Here is a 22,101-nt window from a genome sequence, read left to right as displayed (position 1 = left end):
TGTAACTTGCTGTCTTTCGTTTTTGAGGTTTTGTTTATTACCTTAGCGGATTAGCTTTGTAAATGAATTTGGAAAGAAAGAAGGGAATGTTTTGAGGGGTAAGTGGAATTTTGTTGGAATAGTCGTGGATTTCTGCGGTATGTGCGAAGAGTTTTCCTTTCTGGTCTGGATAGTTGGTTTTGCATAGAGGAAGGACCAAGAGTCTCAGGGATTTAGGTCCTCGTTTGATGCTTGGAGGGTAGGCTGATGAGTTCACGAAATTTGCAAAATTTCTGTAGATGAGCTGGAGGGAGTATACAGGAGGTGTTGTTGGAGTAGGAGGATAAGTTAATGAAGTGCTTTGGAATCGTTTGAGACTGCAGCATGAGTTGTGGGGAGGAGAGCAAAGAAGGTAGAGATGAAGGGGGATTTAAGCAAACGGCAAGGAAGAACTCGGTTGAGTTTGGTGAACAGCTCGAGAAGCATCCAGACACACAGAATGGATTGATTCCAACGCCACAATTCCAGATTGATGAGAAACTACTGATAGACCCAAAATTACTATTCGTCGGGTCAAAAATTGGAGAGGGAGCGCATGGGAAAGTTTATCAAGGAAGGTACATAGAGGTGCTTTTTCTTTTTGTTTAAATTATAGAGAAGAGGGATAAAAGAAAAAGAGAGAAATAAGCTATACACAAACTGTGATGTCCATATTTTCATTGTTTAAGCTTTTGATGTTTTCATATTGCATAAGCTCATTCGGCTATCTGAGATCTAGTTATATGCTATTACTTGCATTCATACTCTAAGGCTAGGATCATTGATATCAAGCAAAATTTTCGTATCCCTGAGTTATGCTTTTCTAAAATGGGTTTTTTTGTTGTCAAATTCATATTGGGATTCTGCTCTTGATGGTATTTGATTATTCTAACAAGTAGAAACATTGCGGTAACCTTCAAGGCACTCCATTTTCTGGAAATGGAACTTAAAAAATATGTTGTTGGAGGAGACACGCCTCTTTTATTTTTTTTCACAATTCAGGACAAACCTTTTTTGTTTTTGGTTCCACCGCATATTTCCTCCAATCCACTCACTAAGACCCACAAACATATTAGGTATTCTTGTGTCTTTTACTCTTATTAGAATTCAGGACAAACCTTTCAGTTTTTGGTTCTAATCCACCCCTTCTCTTTTTCCCACTTCAATTCACACAGAGAGACCTACAAACATATTAAGTATTAGTACCATATGGGTACATGAAGATATATGCTTTTTATTCATTAAGATTCATATGCGTAATACACAAACATACACTGAATTTTCACAGAGCTGGTGTAAATTTTTTTTTATAGATATGCATACTTAATACAGACAGGCATAAAGATAGGAGTGATATTCAATGTCCAACTTACCATTGCCTCTATCAATGTGCCAAACTCCCAGTGCAACAGGTTTCTAAGGACCGTATCAGTATGACATGTAATTTGTCAAGTCACATAACTTTGGTCTATCATTTGCTTTTTGACACATGTTCTGTTTTTTGTTTATATTTATTTGGTAATATTTTGATTTATTGATACATTTTTTCCCATTTTGTAATTGTGCAGGTACCGTGATCAAGTTATTGCTGTCAAAGTTCTCAATAGTGGAAGTACCCCAGAAGAAAAAGCTAAACTTGAAGGCCATTTTATCCGTGAAGTTACAATGATGTCTAGAGTAAAACATGAGAACCTTGTTAAGGTGATCTTCTTAGTTTTCAAGGGTGTAAATAATTGTGTGTGTCTGCTGTTGGTTCAGCCGTCCCAACCCTTCAGAATTACTGGTTGTATCTGACATCCTTGGAGTATAAGATCATGATGTTTACACATTTTCTCCTCTTTTCTTAATTTGATCATGTTTCAATTTCTCTTAATTGCATTCAATAACTTCTCTGATCCCCTTGCAGTTCATTGGAGCTTGTAAAGATCCCATGGTGATAGCTACAGAGCTGTTGCCAGGGATGTCACTCCGGAAGTATTTATTCAGTATTCGTCCAAAACAATTAGATCTTTGTGTAGCGATAGGTTTTGCCCTTGATATTGCTCGGGCCATGGATTGTCTACATGCCAATGGGATTATACACAGAGATCTTAAGCCTGGTAAGAATGACATGTTGAGCTGTGTATATATATATATATATATATATATATATATATATGGGGATGCTTGAGTTTTTGGTAGCAAAGTGTTCTCTTTATTGTTTTTCCCCCCCTACTATTTCTTCTGCTAAATATCAGCTTAGGGTTTTATTGGGATTGTCAAGGTGACTAGGCGACTCAAGGCGTTGGAGGGGTGCCTAGGTGTGCAGTATATATAATATAACAATGATAATTTGATATAATTATGCTGCCATGCAACATAAAGGCCATATCAATGCAATATGATATAATTATGCTAGTAATGCCCTAATATGAAAAAACCAACATATAAAAAACAAAGCATAGGATATACTATAAACATATTCATTAAAAAAAATCAACGTAAACTTGTGAAGTGTCAAAATATTGATATAATCTAAGGTGTGTTTTCACAAGGCCACAAGGCGAGGCCAAGGCATCCAAGGTAGTTGCCTTTCTTGCATCAAACAAGGCATACTGTCGCCTTGGACTCAAGAAGCCGTCTGGACGTCTAGGCGATGCCTTGACAACTATGTTGGAACAATTGGTTAAGGATAGCAGGTCAAAAACAAAATAAAGGCTCAATTGATTACGTGTATTGTATTTTTCATTAACATACCAATAGAGACAAATATATATGCACAACTCAGAAATATGACCTATTATGACTACATAGCATTGGAATTCCATTTGAAAGGTAAAATTTAAGAAAATATTTATGTCCAATTCCTAAGCAAAGCCTAGGCTGTTGCTTGGTGGCCTGGGCTTGTGTCTATAATCCTGGGCATCCATCTACAGCTCACCTGAAATGGTATTGCCTAGACGATGAGTGATACCTTGACAACACTAGTTCACTAGGCTAGTAGTTTTGGACATTTCCATTGTATTGACTACTTACCACACTTGTTTTCTGAACTTCCTAATAAATACCTTAAGTTAAAAAATAGGAAAGTTTCAAATCATTTTGATCACTTTGTTTGCTACTGAAATTCAAGCTTGAAAGTATTAACTCTGGTTGTAATGGAACAAAAGTTCATTCAATTTATATTAATCTTGGTTTTATGTGAATATCATTTGGACCAGGTCATTGGCTGTGTTTCATATTAATTGGAGCTTATATCTAATGAGGATGGTTTGCAATCTTAGAACTGGAAAGAAAAATTTGTATTGATATAAATAATTATATGGATGTTCTAATTTCATCAAAAATTGTGCAAATTTCTTGGGTGAAGACGTTTGAACTTCTGAGCAAATTTTTTGGTGTTCCAATTGTGCCAATTTGAAAATTGATTGTGGTTTTAGATTGTGTGTTCACCTGAATCATGTAAGAGCAACTGACCAAGAATCTTTACTAATTATCTGATGCAAAAATTAATGGTGCAGACAATTTGTTACTTACGGAGAATCAGAAGTCTGTGAAACTAGCGGATTTTGGTCTTGCAAGAGAGGAATCTGTGACTGAGATGATGACTGCAGAAACAGGAACCTACCGTTGGATGGCTCCTGAGGTTTGTGCCTTTTTGACTTATAGAGATGTAGATCATGGGAATTGATAGCTGAAATCTATTTGTATGCACTGTATGCTTGAGGGAGAACAATCTAGAGGTGAGCAGTGTTGATTAATCAGTAGTTTTGGATTTTGATAGTCTGTGGTGGGAAACATGAACAAAGTGTTGAACTTGCTGCTTAGAGAAGGATTTCTGTGTAGATTTGGTCCTTTTTTGTTCCATGCCTGTTGTGTCTGGTTGTCTATGTTTATTTCCAATGCAGCTGTCTTTCTTTTTAATCTAATGTACATTCTTCTTTGAAATCGGAGCTAAACAAAATCTGATGTCTACAGTCCCAAGCTTGCACACAAGCTTTGTCCTTATACCAGTGCATTCCAAGAGAATTGTTTGGGGGTGGGAATAGTGGGTGAATGCTTATATGGTTCCTGCAAAAGGACTTCCTTGTCTGCTGTTTAATTCCCACCCTCCTTTTCCTCCTCATGTAAAGGAGGGGCCCACAAGGAAATTAACGCACGAAGAGTTTCTCACGCCACTTACATTCTCTTGTTACGTAAGGCGGTGAGACACCTTACGTGGGACCCAATGAATCGGTTACGAAGCCGACTTAGTTTTAGGTTTCTCTTTTCTTATATAAAGGAAATGAGGAAGGGAGGTCGTGCATGTACAAACTCCATTGGGGGGAAAAAAAAATTTCGGCTTCATCTTTTCTGTGGGTGAAAGAGGAGAGAAAAGAAGAAAGAGACGGTACTCTCTCTCTTGTTCCTCATATTGAGTTGTGGCATGAAGATGTTCTCTCTGTCAAGGGAAGAAGGGCTAGTATTTTGGCTTCTCTGTATTGGTCACGTTAGGTTTTGAGGTGAGAGTACTATGATCTTGTGAATCCACTTTTGTTTGCTGAGTCTCTTTGTAACCCAAGAGGGTATTTTTCTTTGTATGTTTTGTTAGCCTCTATACTGTTTAGAGAGGAGATCTTGTAACCCCATTATTTATCATAGTGGAATTGTGGATGTTTTACCTGGACAAGGGCCTGTGGTTTTTTCTCTTTCGCCTTGGAAGGGTTTTCCACGTTAAAATTGGTGTGTGCTTTTGTAGTTTGGGTTGATTTGTTTCAGTGTGTTATAGTACTTTACAAATATTTGGTTATCATTGTGGATCTCCGTTAACTGGCACACAGGTGACAATTGGTTATTTTTCCCTACACGGGGAGCATTGTTCATTGAATTGGGGTGCTCTTTTTTTCCTTTTTTCATGTTTCATTGTTTTTTAAAAAAAATTTAGTGCACTGGCTGCTTTCTTGAGATTACTTGTCCTGTTAAGTTTCGCTTCTCAAATTGAGTCCTAGATACATCAGTAGATGCGTATACACTATCTCATATCATCTAATGGAAGTTTAGAGATTCTCTTAAACTTGTGTTGGTGGTTCAAAATCACTTTTAGGTACCTGCAAGGTTTGAACCCTTAAACCAAGCTAAAGCACATATTCTAAAACTTCCTAGTTAATATACCAGTATATTAACATCTGAAATGGTCTGAAACATAGTTTGCTAACTTGTGAAATGAGACTTTCCACTGCACTAATGAAACTCCATCATCCCCATACTTTGGGTTAGTGAGGCTCTAATCAAATGGCTAGGGTTTTGATACAGAGATGATCCACATCTTTTCTCCTGTCTTTCTCTTTCTTCTTTCCCTTTTCTTGTGCAAGATCTCCATTAAATTACACCTATCCTAAGAAGCAAAAAGGCGTCCAAAAGAGTGTTGGAAGTTGGAACTGTGATTCTAAAATGATTGAAAGATCAGGATCCTGGATCATATTGGTCTCCACCCATCTTAATCTGGATTGGTGATCTAGATCGAAGCATGAAGAAGACCAAAGAAACAAAAAGGCTACTGTTCACGTGAACAGTACCTCATGACACTCTTCGTCCATGCAACACTGTTCACATGAATACTGATTTAGGGGCTGATATGGACTGCTGGCTGAGAGAGTTGATTTTTTGTGTTATTTTTATTATTAGACACTTATTTTGTTTCCTGTTTGAGTTGTAATCCTAGTTCTCCTTTGAGTCATGTTTTCAGTCTATTTCCTTTGTTATTTCACTTTCCTAGTCAGTTTAGGTTACCTGATTAGTTAAGGATTGGGTTAGGCCTTTCCTTTTGGGGGAATTGCCTAGATCTACTAGATTATAAAAAGATTTACAGAAATAGTAGGTATAAATTATGTTTTACCATCAAAATAACAATGTTGAAAAGATTTACCGAATCCGCCTATGAGTAAAAATAGCTAAAGGAATAACCTAAAATACCCCTAATTTCCTTCCCTCTCCTTTTTCTATCTTCTTCTCCTTTTCTTCCTCCTCCTATTAAGGAACAACTCCGCACTCCCTCTTCCCCCCCCCTCCTTGCAAATCTGCCCGGCACCACCACCTCCATTGCCACCGCCATCCACCCCCTCTCTCCCTCTCCTGCTCTCCTCCCCATACCTCCTCCTTCCCCTGCAAACCCGCCCCATCATGTTCCCCTTTCTTAATAAATCATTCAATAAAAGGGGAAAAACCAGACAGCTAGGAATATAATAAATTAAGAAATCATAATTTCTTTCTCTCTCTCTTTACGGATTTAGTTTCCTTCCCTGAGAAGGTGCCTTTATTGAGATCATGGTTTCCATTTGTGAAGTTTTAAAGCCAACAGACCCTTCTAAGAGCATCCTTCCGGAGTCTAGGGATTTCTGTATTTTAGGATCAAAATTTCGACCATTGAAAATGAAGAATCGCAGTGTTGTGATTAAGTTGTTGAAACTGATGGATTTCACAATCACAGCTTTAAAGTCATCATTCAAATCATCAGCAAGAGGTAAACACCCCCCCCAATTACAGAAAAAAAGAGGAATATCTTATCGAAATCCTTTCCAGCAGAGGACGAGATTTTCCCTGTTAAGGCAAGAATATATAAGCAAATCTTTAACAACTCTCTAATGCCTTAAAAGCAATTAAGAGGAAGACCTATAAACACTAATCATCAAAATTTCATTAATATGGGTGAAATGCAGAGGAAACAATTCATTTAAAGTATGGTGGGGTGGGTTTGCAGGGTAGGGAGGGGGTGGCAGTGGAGGTGGTGGTGCGGGGAAGATTTCAGAGAGGAAGGTGGGGTGGTGTTTCAGGGAGGAGGGAGTGCCGAGGTCTTCCTTCGTTGGAGGAGGAAGAGGGGGAGAAGAAGAATGAAGGAGCGAGAAAGAAGTTAGGGGGTATTTTAGGTTATTCCTTTAGCTATTTTTACTCATATGGGAATTTGATAAATCTTTTCAAAATTTTAACTTGTGTTTGTGGAACATAATTTATAGCTACCATTTTTGTAAATCTTTTTTAAATTTAGTAGATCTAAGAAATTCCCCCTTTCCTTTTTAGTGGAGTTGTCTATTTTTGAGTCTTTTATATAAGGTTGTAAGGAGGCAAAGCATTGAACACGAATTTTGATATTAATGAAAAGCTTTGGCTGCTCTTCTTCTCCATTGAAGATTTTTGTCTTGTGTTGATCAAAGCTGGTGGGATCGGTGCTTGATCCGATTGACACCTTGCGGTGGGAAGCCCGGCTGGTTTGTTGGTGGGATTGGTGTTTGATCCAATCGACACCTTGCGGTGTGAAGCCCGGGTCGTTCTTTTGAAGCTCTCCTTCAAGTTCTAGTTAAAGATTCAATTTTTATTCAAGATCTACAATCAAACAGGCTGCTGCCAATGAAATTCTGCAACAACAGTAAGTCTGAATCATCCCCATCTCCTACATTTCTTCTTCTTACCCTTTCACTGCCCAAACCCTAAGATTCCTCCTTTTGTTTTCAATTTTCCCAATCCCTAAATTCTGCCCAGACCAAACCAGCCAGCCAATTCTCACCAAACTTTGAATTCTCCTCTCATACTAGGGAAAACTCGATCCAAGTTGCTCCCTCATCTGACCATCATAAACCCAAAAAATCCATCTTTTTCTCTTTTCAAAAACCCGAAATCCTACCCTAACCTTGCTGCCAATTCTAATTAAAAGGCCCAGACTTGTTAAAACTTAACAAGACCTTCACTGATAGACCCCCCTACATCAACTTGACCTAACCTTACCATCAAACCCTAGGTCCCATTAAACCCTAACCCTAATTTAACCAAAAACACCTATTTTGACCTATTCGAACTACCCTGTTCATGGCAGATCCTGGTTATTTGGCTCCTAGTTTAGCTTTTCAAACCTAAGATTACAATTACATTAATTGGACTGGATCAGGTGATCCAGTCCTAATATGATGACTGATGAGCTTGCCAGAAAAGCAAGAATGACAAGAAAAGGAGAAAAAGAAAGAGGAACCCAGAGGAACTGTGGGAGTGTGTCTGTGTTGGCCTGGGAAGCGATGAAATGCTTGAAAGACACATCAGAAACTAGGATTCCAATATGAAAGCAACATGCAGCCAAGTGTGTGGGTAGGCTAATCCAAGGAGTAAGATTTTGTTGGTCTCTGCTGTCTGGATACAGATGGGGTGGATTGGCTGATATGATCTCGACTCTTCAAACCTTTAAGTGTGAACTGCATTGAAGTGCCACCAAAGGCCAAGCTTCAAAATAAAGTGGGAACAGATTAAATTATAGGGTTGATGCAGATGCCAAAGCCTGGCTGGATAAGCACTATCCAGTTTGGAAGCCCAGGCCTAGATTTGGCTATCAGTTTTAGTAAGGATTAGAAATTGTAGTAAAACTTAGGGGTTAATATTGTAATTAAAAAATTAAGTTGAAGTGTGGTCTTTAGAGGTTGTCGACAGGTAGTTCGATGGGAGTCAATTTTCAGTTATTAAGTTAGAATATGAGCCTTGTAGGAGAGTTACATAGGTTGACAGTTGAGTAGGTTGAGTCCAAGAGAGTTCTTGATTTCAGTTTCAGGTCATGAAAAAGAATCCATGTTGATATTGGTTTTTTTTAGTAGCTATAAATATGTAATAGCACCCCCCATCAATTCAGTTTTGAGATAAAAGTCTTTCTATGATTGCTGGTGTTACTGGTTTGATTGATTTCTCTCTCCCTTTTGGTTTGATTCAGTTTTCAGCATCTAATCAGAGGTGGATCTTTCCCTCCCCCCTCTTCTATTCCTTTTCTTTGTTCTTATTTGTCCTTTCTACTCAAGGCTGATATTCTGTTATTTTTTCACCTGTTTTAGCTTTCTTGCTCAGGTCGTATCTTTGCTATCAGCTCGGAGTTTGTCCTGAGACTTGGTATATAGGCTTCTGTTACTATTTTCTATTAGAGTATTATCTTGATTACCACTTTATTCATCTCTAAGTTGACTGATTATATAGCCTGCCCTGTTTCTACAATTCTCTGAAACCAATCATACTATCCAAAGATCCAATAAAATTATATTTCTTTAGTTAGGATTTAGTTACCTGGGCTGGGTTATCCTGTTTGGAGGATTATTTCTCTGTTTGCTTGGATTCAAGAAGTTGCAGCAGTGATTTCTCAGTTCCTGGTTCACTGTCTCTTGTAGTGTCTGATAAATTACCTGGAAAACTGTTCCCCCCCCCCCTCCCCCGGCGGTAAAATTCCAGTTTTTCTATCTAATTCTTCAAATTTCTTCAATATATGATCCTGGTTCCAAGTGTGGTTACAGCCTCTGTGATATTCTAGATTCTATTCTCGACTCTAGACCACATCAAGGGCGAGAGGCTAGAAAGGCATACAAATATGGCAAATTAGAGGATGATCACCTTTTCTGTACCAGTTTTGATGTTCCCATGTTTCTACACATTTTGGGTATGCAGTTCTCCTGAGGAACTGCCCATATTTCCAAAACATTAAGACACCAGCTGCTCAGCCTCCTTTTAGATAAAAAAAATCTTAATTTTCTCTAAAGTTTATCTCTTTATCTCTTTAATTATCAGAAACTCTGCTTTTACCAGGAATCAATTTGACCTTGCAGTTATACAGCACTGTGACTTTGCGTCAGGGAGAGAAGAAGCATTACAACAACAAGGTTGATGTCTATAGCTTTGGAATTGTCCTATGGGAGTTGTTGACTAACCGAATGCCATTTGAAGGCATGTCAAACTTGCAGGCTGCTTATGCTGCTGCCTTTAAGGTGAGGAGATTATTTGTTATTTCCTTCTTATTTTGGCATGAGGTTGCTAGTGGTTTCAAGGAACTTGCATTCCTCTTTATTCCTGAAGCTTTCTCAGTTATTGCTATGATCCTTTGAATTAAAAGTTAGGAAGTCCCATAGCCTTACGCTTAATCCTTGGTATTAACCTCGTATGATGATGGCATAGATCTATATGTTAGAAATTTTGTTTCTCTATGACATGTTTCAAGTTGGTCAAAAAAGTGCAATTGTGCAAGTGATTGCATCATATTTTGTACTGGGAATGTGGATTCTTGGCCATTCTGGTAATTGGCGTACATGGATCATATGGTCATTTTTTTTTAATCAAATATGTCCAGATGTTATGTTTAAAGAGAATGTCATTGTATGAGGTTTATCCCACAATATGGGGCCACCATTTGCTTTTCTGTTTTGCCAGTTCAACTTATCTTAGCTTGATCTGTGTTTTTCATGTTCAGAAGTCTTGCAATATTTATTTGTACATAAGACTGTAACAGGAGTACTGCTTTTGTCTGAAATTAGTGATGTTGGACAAAATAATTGCTTTTTTTTGCCCCCAGAGAAATTTGTGTCATGATATGTTGTGTTTTCTCGTCTTCACTTGTAATGATACCAGAATGTGGACCATTGATGTGGAAACCTCAGGTGTAAACAGTTATAATGCATGTAAATGCAGATCGTTAGGTATGGGGATAATAATGCCCAAGAGAAGTTCTTAGTCATTATTTCCTAACATGGAGCTTTCATATATGTCGTATTGTAATAATTTTCACCAGGGATGTCCCTTACTCACTTCAGTATCCTTGTACACAATTGCTTATATAATCCTCAACCATTTATACCGAGTATGTTTTTGTATGAATTAATGATGATGAATTGTTGGCTGTTATATATATATATATATATATATATATAAAAGGATGACTTAGGATTATGAAAATTTGCCTATTTTTGCTATTTCTGAATTCTGACAACCTAACTTGTGTCAACGGTACCTGTTAATAAAAGCCGTGGAGAACTGGGTTATACTCCAAAATAGTGATTTCCAGAGGCTTCTAGTTTAGAGTTTAGTTGTAGAGAATTAGAAATGGTTTCAATTTTGCCAAAGGTTTTCATTGTTTTTGCAATCACTGGATTTTTGTTTTGTTTTTGTTTGTGTAGTAAAATGTGAATCCCTGACCATGTTTTTTTTTAGGGGTGGGGGGGTAGGGGTGGGGTTACTTGTTGGGAACTCAATAGTTCTGTAGAAATACGGTTCTTTCAGATCTAACTAGTTGACCATGTTTTGTCATTTGGAAGAGCAGCACGTGAGGCCGAGTTTGCCGGAGGACTTACCTCCTGATCTTGCATTCATCATACAATCATGTTGGGTTGAGGACCCTAATGTTCGGCCCAGCTTCAACCAGATCATCCGCATGCTCAATGCATTCCTTTTCACACTCACACCTCCCTTACCTGAATCAGACACCACCAAGTTGGCAGCACCGAGTCGTGATAGTGTGATCACTGAGTCGTCTGCACGTGCAAGAGGGAAGTTCTCTTTCCTTCGCCAACTTTTCGCAGCAAAGCGAACAAGGAACAGTCACTGAAGGGATGAATTTTGTGAGTATATTTTGACCAAGGAAGTCCTCCCATGGTAGGTATATATTGTTAAGTTGATTTGTGGTTAAATACCTGAGCCATGACAACTTGCAAGGATGAGGAAACTGGAATGAAATGGTTTTAATATTTAGTGGAGAACCACAGATAGAAATGAATATAGAAAAAAGAAGACAGGAAAAAACTGTTAATGCCTTGTCTTCCCTCATGATCATACATAATTGTAGCAACTGGTGGTTCGTGTTTATACCATTGACCCCAAAATTGCTTGTAGGAAAGCAATTTCATTTGCTTATTTTGATTCTGTACTGAATATAAGTGAACTACCTATGCTACACAGGGTTGACAATTGATGGCTCTTCAACACTGCCCTGACATTAATGACATTGTAGAATTGCTAAAGGCAATGGTTAACAAGTTTGGGCAATTGCAAGGGCCTTTCTACTGTATTCTCTGGAATAAAAGTTAGCTGTTAAGGAGAAGTTACCCAAGAACTTATAAGCTTTTACACCGCATTATTTAACCAGTTTGGGCAATTGCAACGGGTTTTTTACTGTATTCTCTAAAATAAATGTTAGTTGTTAAGGAGAAGTGCCCAAATACTTATAAGCTTACAAATTATAATCTCCATAGTTGGGATTCTAATAGAAGTCGCCATTAAAAGTTAGCCGTTAAGGAAAAACTCTTCAAGTATTTATAAGCCTTTACATAGCATTAGTCACATTTGGTGTTGGATAGGTTGCTTTAATCAAAATCAGATTAGAAAGAAAGATTTGATGTATAGTGGTCAACAAATCTGGTACCCATCTCTTGGCAGATTCCATTTTTTAATTGCATTCATAGGTTCTATGGCTATGGCACATTATTTGAAGGTTAAAGCAACTTAGATTTGTCGTAGCTAAAACTCAAACTCTGTTAAAAAGTTGACAATGGACTTTGTTGAATTGAAAATTTAAAAGGTATAATTAGGGCAACAGATCTCATCTATATATAATAACAAAATTGGATTAAGACATCTGTTTAATTAATTAAGTGAGATAAAAGTGAATTCGATGTTTCCAAGAGGCCAAGAGGCCAAGACGCAAGCAAGCGTCATTGCAGAGTGGCCTCGTTAGCCAACTGAGGTTGCAGAATTTTTAATTCAACTCTCGTTTTCAAATCATCACTCTTGTTAATTAGGGTGTAAAATGTGAATCGGTGTCTGTTCAGATGGGTTGAATTGGACTCGTGTTAGTTATGGGCCAACTAGAAATCAAACTATTAAGCTGAAGTCCGATTTTGGTTTGGTACTTATCGGGTTGGTTTTATGGATTCTTATGAGGCTATTATCAGATTGTTACCGTTTACCCACAATCTCCCCTCCTACGGTTTTAGTATGCTTCCAAAATGCCCTCTAGATACGTTTTTCGACCCGTTGGATAGCTGGGGCATAGAATATTCCAATCACCACTTCCACTATTTTTTTTTCTTCAAAAAGTGTTGTTTTGATCTCAAATCGGAACAACGCAGCCTATATGTACAGATATTAATATCAATAATGACTGATACAATACAGACATCATGATTTTCATTCACGGCTGTTTAAGGGGGAAGGGGGGCTACGATAAAGGATGTCAATTTTGGGTCGGAATCAAGAACCGGATTAGAACCGACCCTCCAAATAGCTTATTGGTCTGGTTTTGGATCTACCGACAAGTTATCAGTCTCCCAACAGTTCCAGAACCAATAGACCAATTAGGAACCGTTGGAACCAAATCAAATTCACATCTTCTAACCCTACATATTATATAATTCTTAAGACTTAAAGTCATAAGAGCTAAGGTCAAACAAACCCTTTATTTTTTTAGTTTTTCATTTTGACTGGTACCACTAGTCTCATATGCTATTTTACCAAAGATTTAGAATTTAAAAGTCCATTTAGGAATTTTAATTTAAGAACATTCCTTAAAATAATCCTAATTTATGAGGGTGGTGTTGTTCCTACTTATTAATTGAATACAAAAGAAGAGGTAATATGGACTAGCTTTCTGAATTTAAAAAAAAAAAATTGATATGGATTGCATATCTTATGTGAATGAAATTAATATCTTATTACAATATTATTGAATATATGTAGTATGTGTTAGAGATTTTTTTTTTAAATTATTTTTAATCGTTTAAGAATCAGAACCAATCCACCCATTAGTTAATGGTCTTGGATTTTAGGCTCGGAATCGATTAGCTTATTGGTCCGATTCTTATGGACAGAACCGTTAAGGAACAAGAGACACCCCTAGCTACAATGTGTCAAATAGGAGGGTCATTTTCAACCCCCTATTGTGAGAGAGGAACAGGACCGTGCACAAAACTTTTGACCAATAAAATTATTTTTAGCCATGGCTGATCCGTATCGGCATTTCGGCACCGTATTGGTATCGGGTCCGACCGATTTACGAGATTTAAAACAGTGTAATCACCATCCTTTTCAGTTCTCAGATCCTCGGTACCCAGAGTTCTTGGGAGGTTCTTTTTGGATAATCCGTGGGAGAACCTCCAAAACACAAAACAGATCCCCCAAGTCTTCAATGCACGAAACTTCAAGTTAACATTCCAAAGCTCCAGTTATTTCCATCCAATTCGAAGTATTGTATCCACTTCTTAGTTCTCACTTTTCTGCTCCCCAACAAGAAATCCACAGGTACTTTGATTTCTTGCATAAGTTCGATGTTATTTGGATTCAATGTTTCAATCGTTGCTTAATAAACAGATGAATTCTTACTGTTTTGCGATGAAAAAATTCAATTCTGAATACTGAGAATAATATTTGAATTTAAGTATTTGTCCTTCGATTTGAAAAAGAATGGCTCTGTTTTCCATTATACCCGCTTGTGGTGGTTTGGGTGATCAGGTTTCATGTTTCAATCAATCAACAATTTTCTACAGTGGAGGAAGTTTTATAATTCAACTAGGAAAACCCAATCTTTCTGCTTCAGCTTTTCTTTCCTGTTCTAGTTCATCATCTTTATCTCATTCGGTCGTCAGTGTTGCTATAAATCTCGACTTGATTTGGAATTTAATAGAAGAATTAGGTCTTAAGTCAATAGAAACAGTGGAAACGACAATTTTTTTTTTTTGGATAAGGGAGAATTATATTAATAATAAAGAATACTAATTTACATTCTGTAGAAGGTCTTAAGAGAGTCAGATCTAACATGGAACTGAGCGAGTCGGAGGTCTCTGGCTTTCAGCAGTCCAGCCTTGATAGCAGCGAGCTCCATACACAAAACGCAGTCCACCCTGGTACCTCCTGCAATGGCAAAGAGCACCTGCCCAGTAGCGTGCCGTCCCAATGAGCCATAGCCTCCATGTCCGTTGAGTGACGAGCCATCGCAGTTGATGGCACACTACCCTGGTGGTGGGAGAGACCAAGAGTGGGTTGATGGAAGGTGGTGTTTAAAGGGTGCTCGAATCTCCCACCTGCTAAAGAACTCCCTGTTGGCAGCATCGTCAGGCACTCTCTCCTTCAACTCAGAGAATCGTGTGCGTATAGTAGATAAAATAACCTGGAGAACACCAGTCGCCTGGTTGTGTTCCTGCCGAAAGATCCTCCCATTCCTTTCCATCCATATTTTGTAGATAGTGACCACTAGGCTGAACCAGCGAACGTCATTGATCAGGGAATCACCCTGGAAAAGCCGTTGGTATGAAGCACTGCCCTTCCATATCGATCCAGAGAAGCTACACTGAAAAAAAAGATGATCTAATGTCTCCGGTTCTCCATCGCAGAGGGGACAAGTCGCGACAGTTGTAACACCCCATGAGACCAGTTTGCTTGGAGTTGTAAGGGCACCTTTCATGGCCAGCCATGAGATGAAGGAAAAAAGAGGCTGTATTTTAGAGAACCACACAAGCCGTGACCAAGGTAGAGGGTTCCCACTTTGATGAATTGTTGCCCAAGCAGATTTGATTGTGAATTTTCCGTTAGTAGAGGGAATCCAAACTGCTGCGTCTCTAGATAGCCATTGATGAGACTTGGTGGTGGTGATCTGAGGCCATCTAGCAAGCAATACCGGATCACTGGGAGTGTTGCTCCATGTACCTATAGTTGAACGGATGGAGCTTACTCGATCAAAGGTGTCGCGACCAAGAGCCTGGGCAATAGGAGCTCCACTTGAGGTGCTGATCAGGCCATTGGGAAGCCAGGGATCATGCCAAAGGAGAGTTCCAGCGCCATCCTTTATTAAATATTTGGTGTGATTAACCGCAACCGATCGCATTTTGAGAATATCCTTGAAGGATGATGAGCAATTGGTTGGGATTGACAAGGACCAGATTGAGTGATGCTGTAGCCAGTGATGCCCAACAAATAGACCCCAGCATGTTGATGGCTCCGAAGCCAATGACCACACTTGCTTTAAGAGAGAAGCCTCATTCCAGTCCTTGAGCCGACGAAGTCCAAGTCCGCCCTTAGACTTTGCTTTGCATATGCTGTTCCAGCCAACTTTAAAAGCCCCTCTGTCCTTATTTCCCCACCATAGGAACCGAGCCATACGTCTTTCCAAGACAAGGAGAATTTGGTGTGGGAGTTTGAAGACATTGATCCAGTAAGAAATGCAACCCATAATAAAAGACCTGATTAATGTGAGCCTACCAGCATAAGATAGGGATCGAGCTTTCCAAGAGCTAAGTCTCTGATCAACTTTTGCTAGTAACCCCTGATAATGTTAGAGCAAACACCAACCAAAAACACGAAAAGAAATAAGAACAGAGCAAGAGGACACAGAGATATAACGTGGTTTACACACCAGTATGGTGTGCTACATCCACGGGCGAAGGCGAAGATGATTCACTATGCAAATCGGAGAAAAACTACAATGGAGTTCTCTCAAGAAAACCCAAAATGGCACTGCTGCTCTCTCCTTGGAACCCTAAAGCGAAAAAACCCCAAATCTTACTCTTCTTTACAATAAAGCGGGTAAAGAACATAAATACTCCTCCATCGGATCCGGGTCGATCCATTGGGTAGGGTCGAACGGTACTGCGGGGTTTGCCCCCGCACCCCCAACAAGATCTGTGATGGTAGCGGAGGGCTTGGGCCGATAGCGGGGTTTGCCCCCGCACCCCCAACAAGATCAGTGATGGGCTCCGGACTTGGGCCTATCGGCCCAAGCCCTCCGCTACCATCACAAATCTCAGAAAAAGTTCCATTCGGGTCGCCACCAAAAATGTCGGAGCGGGTCATTCTTCGAAACGGGTCCAAGAATTCAAGACATACATAACAGATAATCATGTGCCTTCAGGGACCTAGAAGCAAGTGGAACTCCTAGGTATTTGATAGGGAGGCTGCTAGAGGAGATGCCCAGGGCTGTGCCAATTGACACTTCCAAGGTACCAGTACAATTACCGAAGAACAGAGCAGATTTATTCTTGTTAATTGTAAGACCTGAGATTGCAGAAAAATCTTCAACCAGTTGATGTAGTTTTGCAGCATTTTGATCTGTAGCTCTTCAAAGACGAAGAGATCGTCCGCAAAACATATGGATGTAATCTCAGACTTTGAGCAGAATTGGTGATATGAAAATTCACCAACCTTAGCAGCCGCGGTTAGCGAATCAGAGAAAACCTGCAGCACAATATTAAAGAGGGAGGGAGACATGGGGCAACCCTGCCGAAGACCCCTGTTGGCAGAGAACTTAGGGGATTGAGCACCATTCAAAAAAACCACATAATACGGGTTCACAATACACTGAGAGATCCAATTGATGAAGAGAGGCAGGAAATTCACCAGGTGGAGTAAGGTGAAAAGAAAACAACACTGCATCGAGTCATAGGCCTTTCTAAGGTCCAGTTTGGCTGCAAACCGTGGCAACCCCATGCCACTGTGGTATCCATGTAATAGCTCTTGACAAAGAAGGATGTTGTCAGTAATCTGTCGACCTTCGATAAAGGTTGACTGATTAACCCCCACAAGCTTGTGCATAACAGTCTTTAGTCTGTTGGCTAGCAATTTCGCAATGAACCAGTAAAGGAGGGAGCTTACAGCAATTGGTCGGTAGTCATTGAAAGTAGACTGAGAATCCCCTTTAGGCACCAGAGTCGGCCTAGAGAGCTTGAGTTGGTCCGGCAACCAGGGGTTGCGAAAGTAATCCAAGATGGCGTTAGTGACGTCAGTGCTTGTAATATCCCATGTTATTTTGTAGAAATAGGCTCCAAAACCATCAGTACTTGGTGAGGAGTCATCATCCGCTGCAAAGATCACCTTCTTGACTTCTTCCGCGGTGAACTCGCAGATCAGATTTGCACCTTCCAGGGGTGTCAAGGATCGATCAACGAGAGGATTTAATGGTGGGCATATGACATGAGGCGTTCCCATGAAGTAATCTCCAAAAAACCTTGATGCCTCCAATCTTACCTCCTCTTCATCTGAAATCCAAAACCCTGCAGCATTTTGGATTGAGCCGATTCGGTTGCGGTGGCGCCTTACTTTCAGGGATTGGTGGAAAAAATCAGTATTGCTATCCCCCTTTTCCAACCAACGAACTCTTGATCGTTGGCGCAAGTCAGATTCTCTTGCATTCAACAGACAGTGCAATTGGTCTGTATAGTCACGCTTGCGCTTGACTATATAGGGAGTAGCACCTGTCTCGAGGATCGTAGATTGCAGGGAGCTGACCCCGGTTTCCATATCAGCGATTTGCTGGTCCAAGTTATAGTAAGTGCGTCGACTCCACCCTTTGAGTTGGACTTTCAGAGCTTTTAGCTTAGAGAGTAAAATATGCATGGGGGATCCCGAGAACTGCTGTCAATCCTCGTGATCGGCCCAATGATTGAAGAAATAGAACTGTCGATCTCATTTGGGGTTTTGAGAGCCCAAAGAAACCACCATTGAGGAGTGATAAGAGATTCCAGGGAGTTGAAAGTGAGCGTGGGAGGAAGGGAACGAATCCATTCATAGCTCATTCACCAAAACTCTGTCAATCTTCGAGGAGATCCGATCGTTCCCAACACCATTGTTGGACCAGGTAAAGTGACATCCAAAGTATTTAAGGTCTAGTAAGCTAAGATCAGAGATGCAATCAGCGAGAGCTTGAGTCATCCTTGGCGTCACTGGTCGACCTCCTTCCTTCTCACTAGGAAGGCAAACAGCATTGAAGTCCCTTAGGATGAGGGAAGGAAGAGAGCTGAGGTGATGTAGGCGATGAAGCTATGCCCATAAGGATTCCCAATCCGGTGCAAAGTATGCACCGTGTATCAGAGTCACAGTGAAGCGTATCTGAGATTGCTTGACCGAGACTGAGAAGTGCATCAGCTGGGAGGTTGAGTACAGGTGTTGAACATCAAGTAAGTCATTGTCCCAAAGGAACCATAAACGTCCGCCATCAGAATCAGTGTAATTAGCCATGTGTTGCCATTTGTTGGAGAATAGCCGTATAGCATTCCCAGAGTTGCACTGCTTAATCCGAGTCTCTATCAATCCAAACATGGTAAGGTAGTGTGAAGTAGCCCAGTCCATTACTACCCTGAGCTTACTAGGTTCGTTGAGACCCCTAGTGTTCCATGCACCAACTTTAATCATTTAATCAGAGGGTGTGGTGGAGTAGTGCACATGGCTGCTCCTTCCCGAGCTTCTATCACTGACACGAATTGAATCGTTTGCATCCAAGCTCGAGCACACATCATCCAACAATACTCCGTCCTCCTGTAAGACCATGAACCTACTCCTGCTGGTGTTTTGGTTGTTTGCAGACGAACTGTGGCCTCCTCCATTGAAGGACTTAGCCATCAAACGAACCGAGGACGCAGACTTAGGAGTCAGGGGGGAGCCCTTCGAGTTCCTAGCGGGAACCAGGTTGGCAGTTACATCACCACCCAACGCAGGGGACAACGTGGGTGGGGGGTATTCACACTCGCCAGCGCAGGATCACCACGTGGGGTGTTCTTTGCGTTTGGGCTGGGTGCATGCTAATCAGATTGTTGGCATGGTACCGAACCACTATCTAGAACTGCTTTCCCATGCACACTTAGAGAGCTCACGTTCCCACCCACGTTACCAACCGCTGAGGGAGAGGGGTTGCCAACTGCCTTGGTTATGCATGTGTCAGACATAGGAGCCAAGTCTTTCCCAATTGCCGATGACGTGGCAGGAGCAATAGTTTCGGCAGGGGGATCAGGCTTGTCGTCGCCAGGGGTGGTGGTGGCGCTCTCAAACTTCGCCGGCAGTGGCCGTTTCGCTTGTCCACGGTGTCTAGTGTTCGTACGCCAAACATTCTCTTTTGTGGATGCGCTACAGGGAGCATTGGTCTCCCGAGCTGCTCATGTCACTGGTGCGGTAGGACAAGATTGAGCTCTGTGCATAAAGACCTTACAAGTTTCACATACCGGTGGTGCCCAGTCGTACTCAATAGGTTGATCAATCACGGATCCGTCATCCAAAGCAATGGGGATTGATGAAGGCAACCCATCGGAAGCTTTGATCAGCATGCAGAAGCGCGCAAAGGACAGCTTCTCTCGTTGGGAAGTTTGTCTATCTGTGCAAAGTGACCTACCAAGAACACTGGCTATCTTGCCCAGTGTCCGGTTACCCTAGTAATGCAAGTTCAGGCCATACAACCTTACTCAGAGTGGTAAATGAGTCTCCTCCTTCTTGGAGAGAGACACATCAGGAGACCATGGTCGAAGGATCAAAGGCCGAGAGGCAAAGTACCATGGTCCGTTGTCCAGAATCTGGTGACTCAGGTCAGTTCCCTGGAAATCAAAAACAAAAATGCCACTCTCAAGTCCAAAGACTTCAACGGTGCCAGCATGAGCCCATTTCTCCTTAACAAAACTCTTCATAGAGGAGAAGGAGGGCCTAGACCCGAACACATAGCCCACAAGGGCAGACTCCCAATCATCCTTCTCTTCAGCCAAGTCCTCTGTGCAACACCGAGCTACTTTCTTACCATCTACTATTGCAGGTTCGATATAGGGAATATCGTCGGCACCGTCTAGGGGTGTCAATAAAGCCCGGCTGGCCGAACCCGCCCAAACCCGCCCTGAGCCGGCCGGGCCCGACCACGATTTTTGACCCGAGGGCGGGTTTGGGTTTAGTTATAGTCCGACCCGGCGAGGTCGGGTCGGGTCGGGTTTAGATCCTCGGCCTAGCCCGGCCCGGCCCGACCCGACCTGTATTAATTATAGGTATATAATATTACATATATATATATATTATATACTTAATATAAGTATTTTCTTGACAAAAAAAAAGAAGAATTGTGCAGAGATAACTACTAGCTTTGTCATCATCATGAAGTGGGAACCCATAAAAAGAGTAGATCATCTACTATTTTGAACAGGACCATAAAAAGAGTCACCGACATGATTGTTATTTAGTTGTAACCCCTATAAGCTTCCGAGCCTATTGAGGGGCACGATTACAACGTAGAGAGAGAGTTTATACACACGCCATTTTTTTCAACATATTTATTAGTTGTCCCATAGGTTGAGATCCTATGTTACAAAAACATGGTCTAATGAGACACGTGGACGGTGCCATAAATCAAGACCAACCCGACCCGGCCCGACCCTGGCAGGGTCGGGTCAGGGTTTAGGCAGGCCCGGCCCAACCCGACCCATTGACACCCCTAGCACCGTCCCTAATCTGACCGCCAGGGAACAAACTAGCCCACGAACGCACCGGCTCACCCCTTGTTGCAGCAGGAGGGCTATGACCGGCGTTGTGGACCACCGGGGACGAAGCACCGGTGGTCATTATCTCAGAAACCAGGAACAAACAGAAAAGAACACGGACCCACAATCGCCAGAGACACGAGAAACGACAATATTCATTTGGGCAAAAGAGATAAGTATGACAAAAAAAACATCTTGCTGAGATTGCGCCCAAGATTACGTTTGCTATCAATGAGAGTGAAAAGTGTTTCATTCCAGGCAATGCTAAATGAATTTGGGACTTTCTTGCGTAAAAATTTGAAGGGGTAACCCTCTCCACTTCTATTCTGTAGCCTTGGGGCTGTGCTACTTGTTTCTCAAATCAACAGCAATGCCATCTCCAAAGATTGTTCCATATTCAGACTTGATAATCATTAGAGTGGATCTATATCAAAGATTCTCATCGAAGAGGGGTCACGCCGTATATTCTACGACATTAAATCTCAGGGTCCTGAGAGCACTCAGATGGAAGATCAACCACCTTCAGAAAATACTCTTCAGTGTTACTGACCATGATATTGTGGCTGGAAAAGATGGTACTAAAACTCAAACAGTGATAGGTAACAATGTGTTGAGAAGATTTTCAAGAGCCCAATCTGCTCCAGAGTGGCAATACTCCACTAGGAAGATAGATCACGATGAGAACTTTCTTCTAAGTTTGATGAGAGAAAAGGGAACTACTTATGGCTCAGTTCTTCAATCAGTGTTTGTGTTAATGAGGAGCATTTTAATAACTGTGCTGTCTCTGTGGATACCTTTAACTCCTTTAATGTGGCTACTGTACCGTCAACTTTCTGCTGCCAATGGTCCTACAAAAAAGCGGTGGCCCAGTAATCAGACAGTTAGCTTTGAAGATGTGGAGGGTGTTGATGCCGATAAACTGGAGCTTATGGAGGTAAGCCTACAATTCTTTTTTATGTCAAATTTCAAAATTCACATCCCCCCCCCCCCCCCAAAAAAAAGGGACATTTTATTGAAATATATACAGTTTTGGGACAGAAAATGTGGGAGGAGCAGTGAAATCCATTCTCATCTTATATGA

The 22,101-nt window shown here is 40.9% G+C and overlaps 1 protein-coding gene, 1 long non-coding RNA gene and 1 pseudogene across 3 annotated transcripts in view; 2 read left to right on the top strand and 1 right to left on the bottom strand.

Moving 5' to 3' along the window:
* LOC122671569 overlaps positions 1-8,342 on the bottom strand; it is a 20,550-nt gene extending 12,208 nt beyond the window's left edge. The window contains exon 1 of the long non-coding RNA XR_006334362.1: positions 8,212-8,342. This is a non-coding gene — a long non-coding RNA (uncharacterized LOC122671569). The remainder of the gene's footprint in view (positions 1-8,211) is intronic.
* LOC122671568 (serine/threonine-protein kinase STY13-like) lies at positions 13-11,738 on the top strand. 2 transcript variants are annotated; one of them, XM_043868866.1, is made up of 6 exons: positions 13-596; positions 1,587-1,719; positions 1,925-2,117; positions 3,519-3,643; positions 9,594-9,752; positions 11,078-11,738. In XM_043868866.1, the coding sequence occupies exons 1-6, from the start codon at positions 364-366 to the stop codon at positions 11,360-11,362; spliced, it is 1,128 nt and encodes a 375-aa protein (XP_043724801.1). In that variant the 5' UTR covers positions 13-363; the 3' UTR covers positions 11,363-11,738. The 2 variants fall into 2 exon arrangements, with proteins under 2 accessions (XP_043724801.1, XP_043724802.1); XM_043868867.1 differs by lacking the exon at positions 9,594-9,752.
* Positions 11,725-22,101, top strand: LOC122672455 (annotated as a pseudogene).

The sequence above is a fragment of the Telopea speciosissima genome, chromosome 8, assembly GCF_018873765.1.
Source record: "Telopea speciosissima isolate NSW1024214 ecotype Mountain lineage chromosome 8, Tspe_v1, whole genome shotgun sequence".
In the NCBI taxonomy this organism is placed as follows: Eukaryota; Viridiplantae; Streptophyta; class Magnoliopsida; order Proteales; family Proteaceae; genus Telopea; species Telopea speciosissima.
This window is presented reverse-complemented; position numbering and strand designations above follow the sequence as displayed.